The following is a 19,666-nucleotide window of genomic DNA, read 5'->3' as shown; positions in this document are numbered from 1 at the left end:
AAAAAAATCTTTTGAAACTCATGTCATTTTTTGAATTTTTTCTATCTCGAGACTTATTGATTTAAGTAAAAAATATTTATTTCTTATCAAAAACTTCGCACAATCTATCTACATTATTATTTATATAATTAATTGGTATGTTTGTCCCTTTGTAATTCCTGTCTTTTCGCTGGTACATTCACCGGAAGTCGGTCGGCGCGACATTTCTTCGGAGGGTGTATTGATTCTGACGATTTTTTCATGCAAACATCAGCATCGCAAGATTTTCGAACAAATTCTATATTACAGAGCGGTGAGCGAAAGTCTGGAAATAATTTTTCTTCGTTTGCCTAATGAACATAGAAAAATTATCGTACAGCAGTCACATATTAGATATTATAGCATTATTAGAGAATCGAATATAGTTATTATTGAATATATATTATTATTTGACAATGAAAAGTTATCACTAGTCGACGGTGACATATTAAATATGATTATTACCCGAGGAATTGTTTGTTCGAAAAAACTCATTCGTCGCCGCAATTTCTCTTCTTCTATTTCGTCTAATTCTTTCTCCTCTACTTCTAACTTTTCCCCACGTTGCAATTTATCCTGAAAAATTAGTTGTTCTGATTCAAAGAAATTTTTATCATGTAGCTCTATCTCCTTCTTCATTTTATTGTCATCTTTTATTTTCTCTCTCAATTGCCCGTCCCTGTTCTGTTGTTTTTCCAATGCTGCAATTGGCGCTACTTTTTTTTTGGATTGCCAGGAAAACTCTGATCCTGATTTTAGGTTCTTTTCTTTTTTATTTTTGGATGTTGGGTATCCTGGTGAAATAAAAACGAACATTTAGCGATTACACAGGAGTAAAAATGAATCAAATAATACATACATGTTTAAATGTAAAAAGGATACGTATACGTTCATTTACCCTTGTGGCTCTATTGAAAATTCATTTCCCTTACCTCCTGTATTTTTCTTTGTTTCCATAACTTTGCTTGTTTTCCTTATTTCGCCATTATCTTCTACTTGATCAATTTCTTCAATTTGTTCTGCTTTGCTGCTTTCTTTGGCTTTTTCTATTTCTTCCATTTGCTGTACTTGTTTTATTTCTGCTACTGAGTCTGTTTCATCTATTTCTTCATACTCCATTTGCTCCTCTTCAATTGCAAAGAATTCGTTAAACATTGATTTCCTCTCGATGTTCTTCTCCCTCCCTTCTTCCTCATCTTTATTTATGTTCCTTTCATTTTGTATTTCTACTGTTCCTTCTACTTTCTTGTTCGCCTCTTTAAGTTTGCTTTCTAAAATTCTACTTAATATTTCATTCTCTGATTCCTTTTCTTCCATATTTTTATTATTGGGAATTGTTTCTTCTTCCATTTCTTGCCAATCGGCTTCTCTCTCTTCATTTATATAATCAAAGATTTTTTCAATGCTGTCTTCTTTTTCTTGTATAGTTTCTTCTTTGGATTGCTTCAATGACACTGAGTCCATTTTCTCTGATTTCTTTGGTATTTCAGTTTTTATTTCATATAAAATTTTCTCTTCAATGTTGTCATTCCATATATTTTCTTCATCTGACCAATGAGCAGATGATTTAATCTCAAAATCTCTAACAAGAGTATGAGTACTTTTCGTTGGACCACAAACAGTTCCTAAAAGTTTCCATGAATTTTCTCCATCAAAATCATTCATTTCATCACAAGAAATTTCTCGGCTGTCAAAAGAGTACATAAAATATTATCAAATCTTATTGAGTATACATATAATTTATTTTCACATTGTATAGCTAACAACAAATTTTATTGTTACCCTTTTTGCAAATCATCCTTGTACTCTTCCCCTTCGCCATCGGAACTTTGAGACCGTGAATCTTGGAGATAAATACAATAGCAAGACTCTCCTAGTTTTCCAAATCCACGGCAGGCACAAGTTGTTGGTCTAAGTAAGAAATATCGTTTACCGAGTAAATTAAATAAAAAACGAACCTCATACGTTTCGCAACTCGAATCAATAAATCATTTCTTTTTCAAGTCAAACTTATAAAAAACCTTATCACTGCATCATCATATTCTCCGTATTCGGATCTGCCTTTTAATTCTTCGTTATCACTCGACACTCCCAAGTCTCTTTCAAATGTGGTCATTCTAAAATTCAATAAAATTAAAAAAAATCCTTTTAATAACAGCGAGATAATTGTATGATAACAACATAGCTATGTAGAAACAAAAATGTGAAAGGTCAAAATAAACGAACCGTTGCCACCAATCATCAGGGGACTCTTTTGAAAACGGTATATTTTTTTGACCTGAAACATCCTCTTTACAAGCTTTCTTAAGATCTGATCGATATCCTGTAGGTTCGTACGAAGCTTTTCGACAGTTTGCTACTATCCAATCGCGTTCGTCTTTTTTTGGAATTCTGAGCACCTATTTTTCATCTCAAGAAATTCACAAAATATTTATGAACACGGTTCTCAAATTTTCTATATATCTCGTACCTTTTTTGGATTGTCGTAAGACGTGACGCAATAGGTACGAGGGTCGAATACGCCATCTCCTGTATCATAGCATCCAGGCGGAAGTAGTCTAGTTGGTTGAACTCTGGTTTTCAAAGATCTCCCAGCTGGTTGCACCTCAATGTTAGGAGAAATATGAAATCTGTGAAAATAAAAAAATATATATATTTCAACGCCACATCCCAGTAAGTACATCCTGTAACAATTAGAATTAATTCACGCAAAGAAAGTAAAGAGAAGAGTACTCGTATATAAAGATGGCAGCGACACGAGAATCAGGATTAATTATTCTAAAAAGTTAAAATCGTGCCTCGATCTCTCAGTAGATAATGACGTATTTACATAAATGCGAATAAACTTTCACGCATCGGCGAAATTGCATATTATTTTCTAATTCCCATCACCAAGGTCACTGCGAGTGAAAGCATCTCTGATCATTTCACTTTCGTTTCCGACCTTACCCAATAATGTCAAACGTCTCTTCCTGCTTTCATATTCTATCATACAAGTACAAATTTTCTAAGCGTCTTAAAATTCTATACCGATCCATACGAATTCTTAATTAATAATTAATTATATAAAAAAATAATATTGACTAACCGACGATCAGGAAATTCGCAATACTTCCAATTACTTGATTCAAATTCCAAACCATCACCGAACGTGAAACTGTACTCTTGTAATTTTCCATATTTCCAAGTTCCATCAATCCTTTGGTTTTGTGGCCACCTCAAAGTTCCCTTGCCGTGAAACATGTTGTTCCGAAATTGACCCTCATAAGCCACGCCTGTGTGCAGATCCAAGTCAAGAGGTTAAAAAATTCAGCAAATCAGCCATTTAAAATTTAGCAGGAAAAACACGAAGGTCCTAGGTAATATACACGGAGGCAACAGGCGTTTAACTCGTAAATCGCAGCTACGGCCTGTGAGAACAAAAACAAAATATAAAGTTGGCAGTTGGAAATTTGTAAAGTAGACCATTGGACAATTGGAAAATTGGAACTTGAAACTTGGAAATATGTACAGCTGGCAGATGATACATTTCCCAAAGCCTTTCTGGTCCACTGCACCTGTAAATGTAACCAATAATATTTGAGTATCAAGCCGGCTGCTGTCATGCGTATGCTGGTTATCGATTATTCAAGATTTATAATGCAAGTCATCCGATTCATGGAATAACTATTTATGCAGGTACGTACGTCCTCAATAATGAATCCTCATCAGAATGTGTCGCAGGAAAGAGGTGACGTTTAAACTGTAACTGAATTACGCGATTCGATTACCATTCGATATTCCAGTCGAGAGCTCGAAGTAATCTGAGAGGCTTTCAGTCGCGACAGAAGTGACATCTGTCGCCTGCACTGTGAATTTCTAATTGCGACCCCTTTGGCACCGACTGATAGAATCAGAATTTACTGTATAAATATAAATCGATTCTTAATCTACTTTTGTAACTAAACGCCACCACGACTTTTCGTTAAATATACAAGACAGAAGAAAATAATTAAACTACAGTAAGTATTGCGAATTTATTTTTATTCTTAAACTTGTAACGTGGATGCTTCTTCCTTCGGTATGTACGAGTGACTATTTTTGCTAATTACGAATTCTCGACTGTAACGGTACGAATTACGTGCGAGCTTCACGTGTGCGAGAGCCGGGAAAAATTGTCACGTGATAATTCCTAGTATTCGCTTATCCGCCAAGCCAAATGCTTTTGACATCGATTCGTTTGGAAAAAAGGAACAAAAACAAAGTGTATATAAGAGATCGATTCCCGTAACTAACGGTTTCATACGACTACGTATTACGCATCATGAACAGCACGCATCGTTTTAGCACGGTAAGGATCTTAAAAGTTACAGTTAGTTATCGGAAGTTACTTTATGGTAATATTGTAAACAGTTGCTTAGCACTGAGAGGATATGGAGATGAATGAGATGTAAGTTGGAACGTGTGAAATTATGCAACGGAGTGTACCTAGCATAGCACAGTACCTGGACTACGTGTCATCAATCATGTACACGTGTGTAAATTGGGCTCGTTAATTCTGAATTAATACGTTGCACCTTTAGATTTTAATCTAACAGGTAGTCTTATCGAGTTGGTTTCCGAAATTTCAAAAACTTAACGTACGTCTAGCTCGCGGATGACGCTGTGGATGCATCTAGAGGTGTAAATTGATTACTTAGGTTATTGAAATTATGGTTGATGGTTTAGTTACCGTGAGACATGACGTATCTGCCAGTGCCAGTCATTCCAACAGCGTCCCAAGTACCCTGATAGCTGCTTCCAGTGACGAAATGTACTTCGCCAATGGTGTTAATGACGTCGCCGATTAATTCCACATCTATTTCCGGTAAGTCACTTCCGACGGGCTCGACGCTTTCTTTCTCCAAATTTGTTTTCATTGAGCTTGTGTCGACATTTATATTTTTATCCGATGGATTTTCATCGTCCGCCATAATTTCGTTTGTTTCCTCCGAGTCTTTTTCGACTTCCGGTACCACGGTTATTTCGGCATCGCTAGGTACACCTGAAGTGGATGCTGGAGGTTAAATAAGAAATTTGATTTTTCTGTGATAAAATATTGTCATGATTTTAATAAAATTCGAACTTACCGCTATGCATGAGTTAAATAAGGCGGGAAGATGTGAGAGGAAAGTTTTTTGAATTGTATGGGATTTTTGACAGCGAAGAAAGTTTTGAGAAATCAATCAATTTTATTGAGCTTGTAACACACAAAAAATTGAATACGTCTACAGTCTTTTTTGTTCGGGAATTCTAGCCTTAAAATGAAGATCACGCAGGAATGCTATTCAACGGTTCGATATTTTAATTCGATATAACGGGTGTTGACGAATTGTTACAAATTATTGATTTCAATGAAAATCGCACGTTTCCATCTATCACAGTGTTGAAAAAAATAATCTGTACACTGTTAATGGTTAAATAAATATATTCATTCAGGTAGGAGCTGCAAGTTGCAAAAGGCCAATAGCGAGATGGCGTTGCAGTGCTCGGTACTAAATAGCGATCGAACTGCACCGGCACTTGCATTCGAGCGTGATGCTTAGTAAGGTGCATTGATACGCTCTATCGTTAATTCAAGTATCTGATTATTCGTTATTAATCGATTGTGACAAACTTTAATAATCCCAGTGACAGTTCACGCCCTAATAAATAACCAAGCTCCACTTGGCACCGGTTACTATAAGTTTGATTTTCCCGCGAAAAATCTGCAGGGTAAGTCGTCGTTTTTTCTAGAAGTAATCATAACCTTGAAATATAGATATTTACTTGCTTATGTAATTTAAATGTATATTTAGTAAAATTCTTTTTTTTTTTAATTAAATAAAATTTCCGAATCTTCGGTGCAAACGGAATCCTGAAAAATGTTTTTTCATTGAGTGCAAAATTAAATGCAAATTGCTATTTTGAAATAATTTTGACCTTGATAAGAAATAAATATTAAATGGATTTTGGAATGTTGAAAATGGATTGAAAATCTTGACTCCTTGTTTGTTAATTAGTTAACGACTAGTTTATAGCTTTTTTATGTTGGCAGCACGCGATTGTTACCGCGGGAAAGTTTGAAAAATACCGATACAAAATCGACGCGACTCTCGTCATTAAATTTTTATACTGTAGAAAATGATTGGCGAACCACGTGGTTTTCTTTTACGATTCGCGACAATCGACGTATTGGTAATTATCGAGTGATCGATTAGTAATTATCGGCTCGTTTTAAAGTGTTGCTTTCGATCGTTACGTTTATTGATTTTTTCGTGGAATTTACAAAATCCACGATTTTTCAGAAAATGACAATTATTCAATTTCACATAGGAACGCTATATCCCCAAATATATCAGATCGATATATCAGTACGAATAATTGCAGAATGTTGGAGAATATCTATTTCGAAAATTTTTTAATTACTATATCGTCTAAACCAAATATACAAAGCGAACAACATCTTAATATTCACTTCTATAAAATTACTTCGTCTTTTGTTTTTTCATTATTTCCCATTCGAAACGACGGAATACGAAATCCGGACTGAGTACCAGTGTTTACGCACGTTTTTTATTTCCAATTAACACTCGTTAACGAGGCTATATACTAAATGGGTTTTCCTCGAAGGAGGCATGCATACCGGGTGACCTCTTTTTAATTACAATGTTCGACCTGAATCAGTAAATTAAACGACCGAAGTGGGTAGGTAACCTAACAAGTACTACCCTCGCGACTTGCACTTAAATTTCATAAATTCCTTTCAAATTAAATCCTTTTCCACTATACATTAATTAATGCATTTTCCAACTGCAACAATTTTAGGTCCTATAATTTTATTTTTAAGAAAACATTAATCAATCATAATTTATTTGTCGCTAAAAACGTATCAATCATCGATGACCGTTGTTTAAATAAATATTAAATTTATTATTATTTAAAGCGTACCAAGCATTACATAAATAACTAACAGTCTGATCCTGACATTTTAATAAGTCTTGTCTAATAATTAATAAATTTTCAGGAGCCAAATATTAAATTACTTTAATATCATTAGTCACTTGGTTACTTCCTTTCTCATTCTCACAATTTGGAAATGCTTTACCTGTGTCAAGTACCGCTGTTTACGTACGGTCTTAATTTCCAATTAACACTCATTAACGAAGCAACGAGCTCGGCGAGTTTTCGCCGAAAATAAATTCATGCAAGTACCGGATGAGATTTTTGGAAAATATTCAGATCCTTCTCATAAATACGTTTTTCTCATAGTGACGGTAAACTATAATATTAAATAATTTAAAAACAAAGTCGTTCGATTCAATTTCCTAATAGTCAATTTGTTTATCGCGCACAGTCGCCATCTTGTGAGCATCTATAATCATAAGTATTTGCAGGTAGCTAATGAACTTGAGAACCATATAGATCTCCTCTCCCACGAAAATATTCCAGAAACTGAATAGTGAAATTATTTCACGTGGATCCGATAAGCTACATATACATATATACTGTGGATATAGAGCATGTATAAAAAGAACAAAAAAAAATTACGAATTCTCGTGGCAGCTTCCCATCTATTGTGAAAGAATCGTCGCCATTGTTTCCTGAACAATTTTTATTAATACTACCATTTCACCCACTGGCGAAATTACTATTAACATTTTTCGAATAAATCATCATTACTCCCTATAAGTTACCCACATTCGATTTCCACTAACGAGTGGAATACGAAAAAAAAAAACCCCATTACGACTGACTGTTATCACAAAAAAATGTGAAATTTCGCATCTTTTATCATTGCAAAAAATATGATTTTCAAAATTTTTTTTTTCCTACGTATACTCAAAATTTAAAATACAAAAATTCAGTGTCATCAATGCATTTTAATCAAGCTTTCTCTTTCGTCACGTTCATTTTGATTCGACACGAGTTACCGAGGCGCCTCACGTACCTGGATCATAGATCATAGATCATACAACATAGATCATAGCGCCTAGTACACGACAGTACCGATAGCTATGGAAACGCGAGACGCATAATGATATATAGGTACATAAGAATAACAATAAAATATGAAAGAACAATGACATAGGCAATTCTATGTAAATATGTTAATTAATCATTTTAATTATGTTAGATGGATATGTAACAGACATATGTATCCTATGGGTAGACCTACATTAGTCTCATTGCGCAACAGAGATTATTGCGCAAGGCAGATGGGATTTATTGTGCAATGTAAATTATCGCACAGCAGACATTCTCGTATAAATGTAACTTACTCATATTCACCATCACATATCGTATGGTATTAACTACGAATTATGAATTAAAAAATTCGATTAAAAAAATATGCACCTTAGCATACGTATTGGCATATATGCAATTTCATTGTGAAGATTATATTTCTGATAAATTTAATTAATTTAATTAATTACTAATTGGTTTTTTATATCTTAGCAAATAAGGATATATAAAAAGTCTATAATGAAATTAGGATGATTATCAACTGCAGTTTATTAGCGCCTGATAAGGTATAATTTATTAATACTGCACATTGTGTCGATAGGTTGTATTATTTTAAATAACTTCATGAAAATTATATCAGAATTCATTATATTTTGTTATACGACTGTTCGGCCGATTCCGTTATTATGCTAATTACGCTAAGTGTGCATATATTGTCTAGGGACCCTAGAAATCTTCCTAACTTCGAGAATCCAACGAAAACAGGCCAACTGTACTTGCGTTCGAAAGCATACTAAATAGATGCTAGGACATTTAGCATGATTTAGTGTAGAAGACTCCGCCGTGCTGAATGTGAATGCACCTGTAGCAGTAAAGAGTAATTTTATTTTGAATACTTATACGTTAAAAAGGTAAACTGCACTGAGTTACGAAAATCGCACGAGATACGTAAAATGAATGAATTTACTATGTAAAATCCACATGACGATTATTCAATTAATTTCACGGTGCGCGCAATTGAGTGGACGAAACGATCGGGCGAATTAATGCCGACTAAATAAATTATTGGGAATATCGAAGTGCGTCGTTACGCGGTGAAAAAGCAATTGGATAGTTTATTTAGTGAAATATCAATTAATTTTCTACGTTTATAAATATCGATAGACAACGACAATTATGAAAATCATCGATAAATTCAGGTATAACTTTTCATATTTCTCCGGTATGGAAATATTCTTTAAAACGACAGTAGAAAAGAAGGATGCAACCAAGAGCTATCTATTCTTGACGTCGCTCCACTTCATTCAAGATAGTATCATAAAATTTAAAATGAAACGGTGAATTCTACCTGAAGGTTGGTCCACGTGTTCTCAATATGGGACTCAAAGAGCATCAGACCCAATCAGTTCGTCCCGTCTTTATGTCCCTCGCGAAACATCGACACAGTTGCCCCAGTTTTCGGTAGACACGAGCCAGGCGTGCGCCGCCATGACACCGCCCGATCAGGCCCGAATAGACACGACCGAAGCCAAGTACGCACGACTAGTGCCGAATATTCACGAGTTCGCACGAGTGTCCGATCAGCCGTACATACGATTATGCAGTATATTGCCAGTCTCCGGGACACGTTCGCAACATGTTATGTCTTCTCGAAGGATCCGTTATATCGTGACTGGGTTCCCACGAAACCTGCCGCCATTTCTTTGCACGTAATATTACCCAGTGGCTTGTATACGAAGGATACGGCGAAGGCGGAGGACTAATGTTTTTGTATAGGACATTGAGAGGGTTGAGGATGAGGTTAGTTCTTCGTGCTTACAGTATATACGTATATACGTACTATATAAATATATTATATGGTATGCATTGTTGTACGGTTATGCGTGAGTCACACAGGACATGTGCTTGACGTAGGGTTTACCTTGTGCCGAGTCCTGCTTGGTTAAAATAGCCAGTAATATTCATGCTTTTGTATCAGCACACAAAGGATCCTTTAAATGAAATAAAAAGGGTTCGTGATAAAAGCGAGCCAGGTGGTCGACATATTTTCAATAGCGCGATACGCTGACGGTATGTATATATATATAGGGTACAGTGGGTACTTGCAATATAACTTGCTGATACTGAATCAAGTCTCTTGCAGAAATGGAATTGAACATGGATATCAGATAGCAATTGGTTTTTACTTTGAATATAATATTGAGTAGAAGTATAGTGTATTTAATTTGTCTTAGAAAATTGCACGAGTCGTCGTGGATCGATTATAGACGTAAAAAGAAGTTGATATACATACCTGGAAGTACTTGCAGTTTTTATGACGTCTAATGCTTATATACGTAGTGTATTTTACACCCTAAGTATCTCCTTGCGTGTGCACGAAGAGGAATGCACTTGGAATATTTATGACTGCACGTTGTCCTAGGTCAGGTCAGTCGGACAGTTGGCTGTCTTCATATTCTCAACAGTAAACTCTCACGGCCTCAATAAGGATCCCACTGGAAGCGCGGATTCTGCACAGCGTCTTCGAGATGTAATCTCACCGAGATTCATAAGTGGTTAGCTATTTTGACGTTACATATAGGTCGTTCGTATACATTTTATTCAATATTAGCACGACAATAGGACAGCTGAATTTATGGGGAGGAATTTTTGAATTTTTTAAAATTACAAATTTCGATTTTCAGAACTATTAGAATTATGTTCAATATGAGTTTTATGGGAGACATCGGTCATTGGTAGTAATGACGGTTTGCTTTTTTCATTCGAGTACATCCATACCACAATAAAATAACTCAGAAATTAAGTATCTATCAATTTTCGAAACTGCCTTAATTTCTACTTCGATTAGATTGATAGTCACGTAAAACCTGAAATAGTTATCATTTATTGCGTTAAAACTGACTACAGAGGGCCGTAAAAAAATGCTCTTCGTTACCGATCGAGGGCAGTAACTTTTTTTTTTTTCAGTCAAGCAATTTTCCGTAAGAAAATATTGAGAACGACATAAAAAGTATGGCGGATTCTATCCTATTATAGTTTTTTTTATATCCTGTTTTTTTTTAGTCAGGCACTTTTTCTTAAGAAAATGTTGAGAATATCGCAAAAAAACATGGCGGCTTCTATCCTGTTCTATTTTTTACCCTGTAAAGGCATAGCGATAAAATACGTGTTTAACTGTCGCTGCAAATGCTTCGGTATGTAAAGTGAAAAGCCCTACTGAATAAGAAGAAGGATCCGTAGTATGTATCGGCATCGGCCATTTCGCTATGTAAGGCCTATCGTCCGTACTGAACGCGTGGAATAAAATTACGTCTTCTGGGTCTCGGTGACTGGGTCTTTCGTGTCTTCTAGGTCTCCCCAGTCTATTGGAGATTCCAAGCAGAGATAATCGATTTCGATTGATCATCTATCAAAATTGAATAAAAAAATTCATTCAATTATATATCAATATATACAAAAAATCTAAATTAATTATTCCATTAAATTTCACCACTTTCGTATGATACAAAATTGAAGAATCAATAATTCGATATTTTTCTTACTAAAAATAACATGCAATATTATTCCGAAATTAAATCTTGATAACGCCACATATGATCATTGTTGCATTTTCTTCATGCGCGTCATCGTCTAATGGATTAAAATTTAATCTCAAACTTCACAACAGATTCATCAGTCACTCCGACGTATTGAAGTGGAACTGTCAATATTGCCAAAATATATATACAATTATATGTACATAGTCAACTGGAAATATATGGTTACATAATACTGCATGCACTATAGGCCAATGAAATTTCGTAATATTGCAATTTTCAATATCATAAATATTCAAAATTAAAATACTTCTTAGACAGTCTCACTCGAGAAAAAATCCGTGTTACCGATAAGATGTAAATTTCGAAATTAAAAAATAATCACTCTTACTATCGTCGTTAGTTGCACAGAAACGTGGAGTTAATTGAAAATTTTTTTTTCTACGGTTAGAATATTCCGCAGGTACGTCTTCCGGGAACGAGGATAGAATTTGAAAAAGCGCTGGGTTTTTTCGTGAAAAAGAATTTTAATTAATCCATTAAACAAATGGATATTGGTATAAGGTATAAAAACATGGCCTAATCGTCGATTTCGATGTAATGGTTTTGCCTTCTGTTTTTTTTTCTTTTGAAACTTTGTCCTTTTTCAAAATCAAAGAAATTCTACCTCGGTTCATTGAGTCGCCGCGGATATTATTTATTCCTGGCGTTGCTGTGCTTCGTAATGGTGGCTATAGCGACGCCGCGGGTATCGGAAGACTCGAACGATGAGAAAAGTCGATTACGACGGTAGTCAAGTTAGGGCAATGCTCTGCTAGCCACGAAGCTACGTAATCTGGAATGTCATGCCGCCTCAACCGAGCGTGACACCTGTTTCCCTGTTCAAGGAATCTTTAAGCATCAGCGGTCATGCTCCTGCATCTTATAATAATCATGGGACAATTTTAGTGAAATATTTCGATCTTTTTTTAAAGACTAAAAAAATAGGTAATTGAGAGGACAACATTTTTAACGGAATTTTGTAAAAAATTTTTTTGCCAAATTTATAAAATCCCGTAAAACTAATTGATCGAGGCTAAACTTTACGTGATTATAGTCAAATTAACCGAAGTTACTAATTCGCGTACGATTTCATGTGTGGGACGTCTGGAGATCTCGATCGCCATTGGTAAACACACCTTTAACTACGTCCCGTACCGTACGTGTATGAACCTAACAGTAAATCGTGACAGATTTTAATTTACACTCAGCCACGCTCAGACTCCGTTCAGGGTCCTTTTACTTGAAGAAACGTGACATCCTATGTAGCCCATACGACATTCCTACGAGACCTATACCACTTTGTGAAAGAATAAACAAAATTGAAGGGAGTACTTCCTTAGAAGGACATAAGATAGGATTAATCTTAATTACCTAAAAATCAAGTAACAATGACGTTTCAAGAAATTCCTAAGTACATTCGACACTGTGGCTTAGAGTAAGATCAAAGTTTCACATCAAGGTGACTTCTCAGTACGTGTAAGTCATAACTGGATGGCCCCTCGAATGACCACCCAATTCCTATACAAGAACCTAACCTAAAATTTCTCTCGAATCATTAAAAACCACCAAAATGATATTTTACGAATAAGAAAAATTTTTGAATATAAATATAAAAATTTGTCTAGTAAAGGAAATGATTTTTTTTTTAAACCGGAAACCAATTTCTACAATGCACGTCCCACTATACCATTCACGCCGCATCCTGGCGATGATACTAAGATAAAAAAAGAACCTTCGAACGTGCCAAGACTCCTGGTCGATATTAAGCGCACCTGTTATCCGCGCTGTAAGTGCGAACGTAATTGTAACTGGATAAAGGTAGGTTAGGTTAGGTTTACCAAGAAGGTTTTACAGCGCAGTAGGGTGAATAGTCCTGGAAGGAATGAAGATGAAGAGTGACCTATAGCAAAGTGGTGAAGAGTTGCAGGTCAGTGGTGGGGATGACGAAAGAGGAGTGGAGGGCAGGGGGGGAGGCGTGGCAATCGGCGCGCGGGAAATTTAATCGAGGCGGCCAGGTTCAGGGTCAGGGAAGTCCAATGCACCGGCGCTTCCTCTAAACCGTTGCCGTTAAACCGTGGTTAAATATTAACCCGGCCACAACGTCGCCCCGGCAAACTCTGAGTTATGAGCAGAGTCTCACGGCAGGTATATGGATACATTGAGTAAAGAGTGACCGAATGAGAGAGAGAGAGAGAGAGAGAGAGAGAGAGAGAGAGAGACAGCCAGTCGAAAGAATCGAACGAGCGAGAGAGACAAGACGGAGAGTCTCTAGGAATTAGGAAGGTGGAGAAATGGAAAAGAGGGATAACGGGAGGGTGGAGGGGAGGTGACAATTCGTGGCCGCTTGTTTCACGGGAAACAGAAAACCAACGGGATTTCCAATGTCCATTGGCCCATTTGGGATTTGAGTTTGAATGTCGTCACCGATTGGCCCCGTTACAATAATACGATTCGATGGTTTTCGACGGTACGATGCCCTCGGGTAATTGGATTTTTGATGACCGCTCAAAATGGATTTTGTTTTACGATTTTTATCTTTTTTTTTTGCATTTGATTTTTCATTGCTATTGGAAATTAAAGGAATAGTTTGTTCGAGTGTACGTGGCATTTTTATATTTCTTTGTTTTTGATTTTTCCGATTTTTTTTTGGAAGCGGGGGGGATTTTTTATTAAATTTCAACGATGTTTGAGATTATAATTTTGGCTCGTGATTTACGCGGCATGTTTTCATCTTGGACAGGGATAGACAAAACATTGCTGATATTCAAGCAATACTTTGGGTTAAATTATTCTTGAGTACTTACCAGTGTTTTAGGCAAATATTTATTTTCTTTAGTGGATAGTTGTACATTTAGAGATCTTCTTTGAATGGTTCTAAATTTCATGAATTCGATGCTCTTCATTTTTTTTTTTGGGGTCTCAACACTTTTTTTGGATCTTTCTATACTTTGTGTTTTTTTAGGAAAAGACAAATATTTGTTCGGGGGTGAAATTGATCTATGATGATACTAGTGCGATTAGAGGCTATAGGGCATGGAAAATTAAGTAATCAACATTTTTGGCATTTTTTGTAATCATTAAATAGTTTCAGAAATTTTCGTAAAATTTTTTTAGTTTTTGGAAACACGATTCCGCATCAACAATTCTCATTATACGGATATTTATATCTCCCACGCTCGGCCACATTCGCCACAAATTTGGTATGCCATTAAAATCGTGGTGACCCCACGTCACTAGTTAGGATACCGTTAATTCTCCGTCCACAAGTCAGACACCGACAGTGGAACGCCTTGCAGTGACCAAATTCGAAAAATCCTTCAGAATTTGAAAATAGTCAAAATCCTATGTAACAATTACATATGCATGCGATTCGATAAATAAATGAAATAATATTAATTAGCAATATAACTGTTATCAGTAATTTTAAATTAGCCACAAATTTTATAATCCATGATTTAATATGTGAAACAATGTAATAATTCATAATGATTAATAAATCATAAAGTCAGTATTCATTACGAATTGCAATGATTTACCTGATACGTCAATGACGCACTTTCACTCGACGATCCGGCCAAGCTGTGTCATCGTAATTTTCAACGATACCATCGATTATCGTCATTCGTTATATACGACCTTTCATTTTACGAATGCCAGGAAATTATCAAGAAATACGTAATTATCCGACAATCGTTAGTTTCAATGATTATTTAAATCCAGCATACGCGCCAACCCTATTTCCTTGCTTGTGATTTGTACTGCGAATTAATACACGTCAGGATCATTGCGGTTCTTACATTCCTGCGGTATTACGCGAATGCAAAATAAATTAATCGAAAATGTGGAAGCATTTCTCATGTAACATGAACTTTCATGATGTTGCACAATTTTCACTTTTTAAAAATCCCATTACGTGGAATCGCACTGAAGAATCAATAATCATGACTAAAATGATAACCGCTACCAAAGTATGTAGATTTCGCCCAAAAATTTTTAAGATAAAGAAATTGTGTAAACAAAATTTATTTCTAACATGTAATTAACTACCAGCACATATACTTAATTGTAGAAATTTAATAAAACTGAAAATCGAACGTTCAGTTAGCTGTAAGAAATTATTGAAAAATGCAAAAAAATTTTAAACAAAATGTATAAAAAATACGGTTTATTACCGGTAATAAATGGACGAAGGAATTACTGTCAGTACGTCATTTAATATAAGGCTATTCCGTGTCTCTTTACTCTCATTCGTGAATATGGATGCTGCCTACGCTAATATCGGTATTAATAATTTTAGTACTTATAGCTAATAATAGCTCCTACGGAACTGGAATTATTATCAACGCTCTCTCTATCGCTTGAATATCTCACGAAGAGGAGGAAGAAGAAGAGAGAGAGAGAGATAAAATGAATAAAATAAGTAAAAAAAAAAATGAGTGAAGAAGGAAATGAAGCGTCTTGAGGATCGAAGCCTATCGGGTTGGTCGTTGATTCGTGAAGGATACAAAAAGAAGCTGGAATATCGAGGAAGAGAAGGAACGAGTGGAATTGATCTAGAAAAGGAAGAAGAAGAAGAGAAGAAAATGAGGAGTAAGAAGGTAGAGAGAAATATAACGATAAAGTTGAGCTACACGGTATTTAAAAAATAACGAAAGCCTGCTCTAGGAATATTATGCTGTATTAATTTGGTCAAAGGGGATAATTAAAAAAGGGGGTCGTCAGTAAGAAAAAAAAAAAAATATGCGATAAGAACGATATTGGCTTTTTATGTAAAGTGAACAAAGGTTTGAGAAACTTGAAACGAAGAGTGACTACTGAATCTGTCTGGTCTCGATCGAGGGTTGCTACTGACTAGAGTTTAGAGTGAGGTTAGAATTCATGGGTGATAACACTGTAAATAGAGGTAGAGCTATCGACCTATCGACCTATCGAGCTATCGATCAACGTAACGCGTTGTAGTGAACAAGGAGAAAGTATTAAAAAAAAAGAGAAAAAATAAGACGATGACTAAGGGACTAAGGGTGGGGCAGAAGAATTTTTCGTTGATTCGCAAACGCTTCTCTTGTCTTACTTTCATTCCTAAGAATTGTACGAATTCCTTTCAAAACAGACTTTATATTGGACGACGAGACGGATGCGTCACGAAAAATGTAGGTTCAGGTTTATTAGAAATTTAAAAAAGCCTTGACACTCCCTTGAAGCGAAACTAGTAAAGAAAGGACGATATACGAATCGTATCAATAACTCACAGTAATGTTTGCAGGAATCCAAGGGAGCACAAAGGAATCCAAAAGAATCCAAGTGCACGATCATAACAGTCTGGGAAGACACAACAATATTCGACCTCCTTTCGTAATCTTTTCGAATCGTACCTTTTCGGCAGTTCTCGGACTTATTCGCGTGGCATCCCTCGCGACGTGGTTGAGGTGAAGCTAGATGATATCCCCCACGCTCAGCCCCAAGAAGAGCCACCCCATGGCTCCCCCCTACTGAACTGGAAAACCAGCAGGAGCAGCAACTCGATGAGAGAGACGTTGGCCGCCGCGCACTTCGCCAAGACTCGGTTGTTACTCGCTTCGTTTCGGAAGCAGCCGAACGTAAGGGCAGCAGGCAATACGGCAGTACGTAGTTAGCCGGCTTGGCGAACGGTCACGAGACGGAGAGGCGTATAGCTGCGGATATAGTATAACGTTAGAGACGTGCGGCATAGTAGTACTTATATATTACTTGCATCGAAACGAGCCAATCGGCCGAGAGTATCGGAGTTAAAACGACAAAGCTAAGGACGAGCGATAAAACAGGACTACGACGAGCCTCCACGCTACTAAGGTCACTACCCTTCGAGTTGTGGCAAGGTCAGCCACAAGGATCGCGCAGTGAACGCGGCGTCGGGATACGCGCATCTAACTACCCAACTAACTTACGTTGCTGCTGTTTGCTGCTACGCGCCTTTTTGCTCCACCTTTAGCACGGCTTTTGCACCCTCGTTCCTTTACTTCTTCTCTTAGTGAGACTGCTTATTTTTAATTTGGAAAACTTTATATCTTCTATTTTGACAAGCTATTTTAGTTTGTCGAATACCTGATTTTCGGATAATACGAGTATAAGTTGTATCCGTCGACGACGAGAGTCGTTTGCGTCTCTTTGCTTTGTTCGTTCAGTGCTCGTGGCGGGATTTTTGAAAATCTTGTCAACGAACACGGAACGTGGAACTCCAGTGACTCAGCTTGGTTGTTTCGTTGGTCGGAAGTAACGGGCATGATTGCCCTAAAGACCTGAAGAGGACACCGTGAGACTTCTTGAGATTATGTGAGTCGCTTTATTTAAAATTTTTTTTGGGTATTACTTTTACGAGTAGAAAGCTTGAATCGTGTTTAAACGTTTAGACGTTTGTTTGCGGTTTGAATTTTGTTTCGATTGTCTACTGAGGAAATGAGTTGAGATCGTAAATGAAATTGTACTTTTAATTGGTAGTAAGTCAGCCCTGTAGTCCGTGGTGGATAATTAATTTTGACTTATTCAGCGCGAGTGTACATATGTATAACGGCTTCAATGAGTTATTATACGATTTAAAAATGGACGCCGCTATTGGTCGTTATTTTCATTACATTTTTTCAACTCTAAATTAGTCTGGTTGATATCGATCGCAAGAGGAGGCAAATTTGATTCGCGATGGTCCAATGAACATTTATTACTATTATTTTAACATAATTTATTTGATGAAGGTCCCATTAAGAAAATTGACTAAATGAAAATGTGTCCCTAGGGTATTGCGTATTACATGCGTATCGATCTTTATGGAATTGCAATATTGGCTCTTCTTATTGTTACCAACCGTAGTATTTGTTCTTTTAAAGTTAAAAGCTTATTGATCAATAGTAACAAAAATATTTTTTAGTTCGACTTGCGTGATGCAATAACGAAATTCTATAGCATACTTTTGGCAGGGACGTTCCTTTTTGAAAATTTCAATTCTATGGTTATGTGAAAAGTCGTGGAAAAATATTCAATATATAATTTCGTTTCAGTACCGGGACTGACAAGTGGTAGCTTTTCCAGTGGAATGTATAAAAGTCAAAATTCTATTTATATAATGTAGCCTTCGTGTTGTCAATTGCTTAAAGAATTTCGAAAATTAAGTTTAACGGACCTTGCAGGTGACAACAGATAATAGTCAGTGCTGCCAATAGAATTTAAAGTATTGCAGTTAATTGGTAATAAAAAATATATTATTAATACCGTTAATAACTTTTCTAAATAAGGAATTTTTTTTGATTTACAATCTTCCTCTGTTTCGTTTCAATAATTCAAGCTAGCGTCCCCCGTGGAAAAATCAAGTGTCTTTAAGTGGCAAGTTACGCGAAACTGACAAGTGAACCGTAACTTTGAAATTTCAGTGCAATTTGACCAATTGGGAATTCGGGTCCAGACCGACTCGAAACATTTCGAATTTCTTAACTATACTTAGACAAAACATGGACAGGATTCTTGTGAAAAGTTTTGTAACGAGAATTAGTGTCCCAAGAAATCGTTATTTATAGCGTATCGAATTAATAATTAGAATGACATTACCGTGTTATGTAAATTTCGGGACTGTGTTGGAAAATTCCTAATTGCTTTAACATATCCTCCGTATAAATATTTAAGCCGATGGATGTTTTTGAACAAAAAATAAAAAGTAGCAAACCTGTTCCAAGCGTCGTGTAACTCTAATGAGAACATGCTTTCGTTAATCAACGGCTAAAGTCAATAAAATTTTTATTTACATCATCGATCTTTAGAAACATAACCAAGTCGCGAGTATTATCTAAAAAATAACGAAAGTTTGGAAAAAGTAATTTAAAAAATGAATATTTTTATCCTCGTTATTAATTTTTAACTCACATGCTCCACTTTAATTGGGATTTCAATCGAACCACAATCCAATATGGCCGCCAGCAACGTCTATGTAAATAAACGGAAGTGAATCCTTACATGACCCTTGATATAAAAATGAATAAGAACCAAAATTATGGTAATATTGAAAAATTAAAAAACTATTAATATCACCTTTACGTAGAAACTAAGCAATATTTACTCGTTCCATGTATATTTGCAACTCGAAA

The 19,666-nt window shown here is 36.0% G+C and overlaps 2 protein-coding genes across 12 annotated transcripts in view; one reads left to right on the top strand and one right to left on the bottom strand.

Annotated features, from left to right (window-relative positions):
• Nucleotides 1–30: 30 nt before the first annotated feature.
• On the bottom strand, nt 31–16,922 carry LOC107266312 (nexilin). 9 transcript variants are annotated; one of them, XM_025083600.1, is made up of 10 exons: nt 16,811–16,922; nt 4,730–5,053; nt 3,107–3,293; nt 2,489–2,648; nt 2,245–2,417; nt 2,040–2,135; nt 1,801–1,929; nt 951–1,705; nt 484–812; nt 31–329 (listed from the first exon to the last, which is right to left on the bottom strand). In XM_025083600.1, the coding sequence occupies exons 1-10, from the start codon at nt 16,872–16,874 to the stop codon at nt 129–131; spliced, it is 2,418 nt and encodes an 805-aa protein (XP_024939368.1). In that variant the 5' UTR covers nt 16,875–16,922; the 3' UTR covers nt 31–128. The 9 variants fall into 9 exon arrangements, with proteins under 9 accessions (XP_024939368.1, XP_024939371.1, XP_024939369.1 ...); XM_025083603.1 differs by lacking the exon at nt 16,811–16,922 and adding an exon at nt 9,332–9,813; XM_025083601.1 differs by lacking the exon at nt 16,811–16,922 and adding an exon at nt 5,127–5,257.
• Nucleotides 4,816–19,666, top strand: part of LOC107266311 (mucin-17) — a 34,749-nt gene continuing 19,898 nt past the window's right edge. Inside the window, exon 1 of one of the 3 annotated variants that reach the window (XM_025083599.1) lies at nt 4,816–4,864. In XM_025083599.1, the coding sequence (XP_024939367.1) occupies nt 4,822–4,864 (43 nt within the window). In that variant the 5' untranslated portion in view covers nt 4,816–4,821. Of the gene's footprint in view, nt 4,865–5,621; nt 5,752–17,116; nt 17,871–19,666 lie in introns of those variants that run through there. The other 2 variants (XM_015736658.2, XM_015736657.2) reach the window with 2 other exon arrangements.

The sequence above is a fragment of the Cephus cinctus genome, unplaced genomic scaffold, assembly GCF_000341935.2.
Source record: "Cephus cinctus unplaced genomic scaffold, Ccin1 Ccin1_scaffold0307, whole genome shotgun sequence".
Lineage (NCBI taxonomy): Eukaryota > Metazoa > Arthropoda > Insecta > Hymenoptera > Cephidae > Cephus > Cephus cinctus.
The sequence above is the reverse complement of the archived record's forward strand: the minus strand, read 5'-3'. Positions and strand labels throughout refer to the sequence as shown.

Excerpts from the sequence above, each read along its gene's own strand:
- LOC107266312 (XM_025083600.1), bottom strand. The coding sequence starts at position 16,874 with ATGATCGTGCACTTGGATTCTTTTGGATTCCTTTGTGCTCCCTTGGAT. Across the intron at positions 3,294-4,729 it reads CAGATACGTCATGTCTCACG|GCGTGGCTTATGAGGGTCAA; the intron begins GTAACTAAACCA and ends ATCTGCACACAG. Across the intron at positions 813-950 it reads AACAAAGAAAAATACAGGAG|GATACCCAACATCCAAAAAT; the intron begins GTAAGGGAAATG and ends TTATTTCACCAG.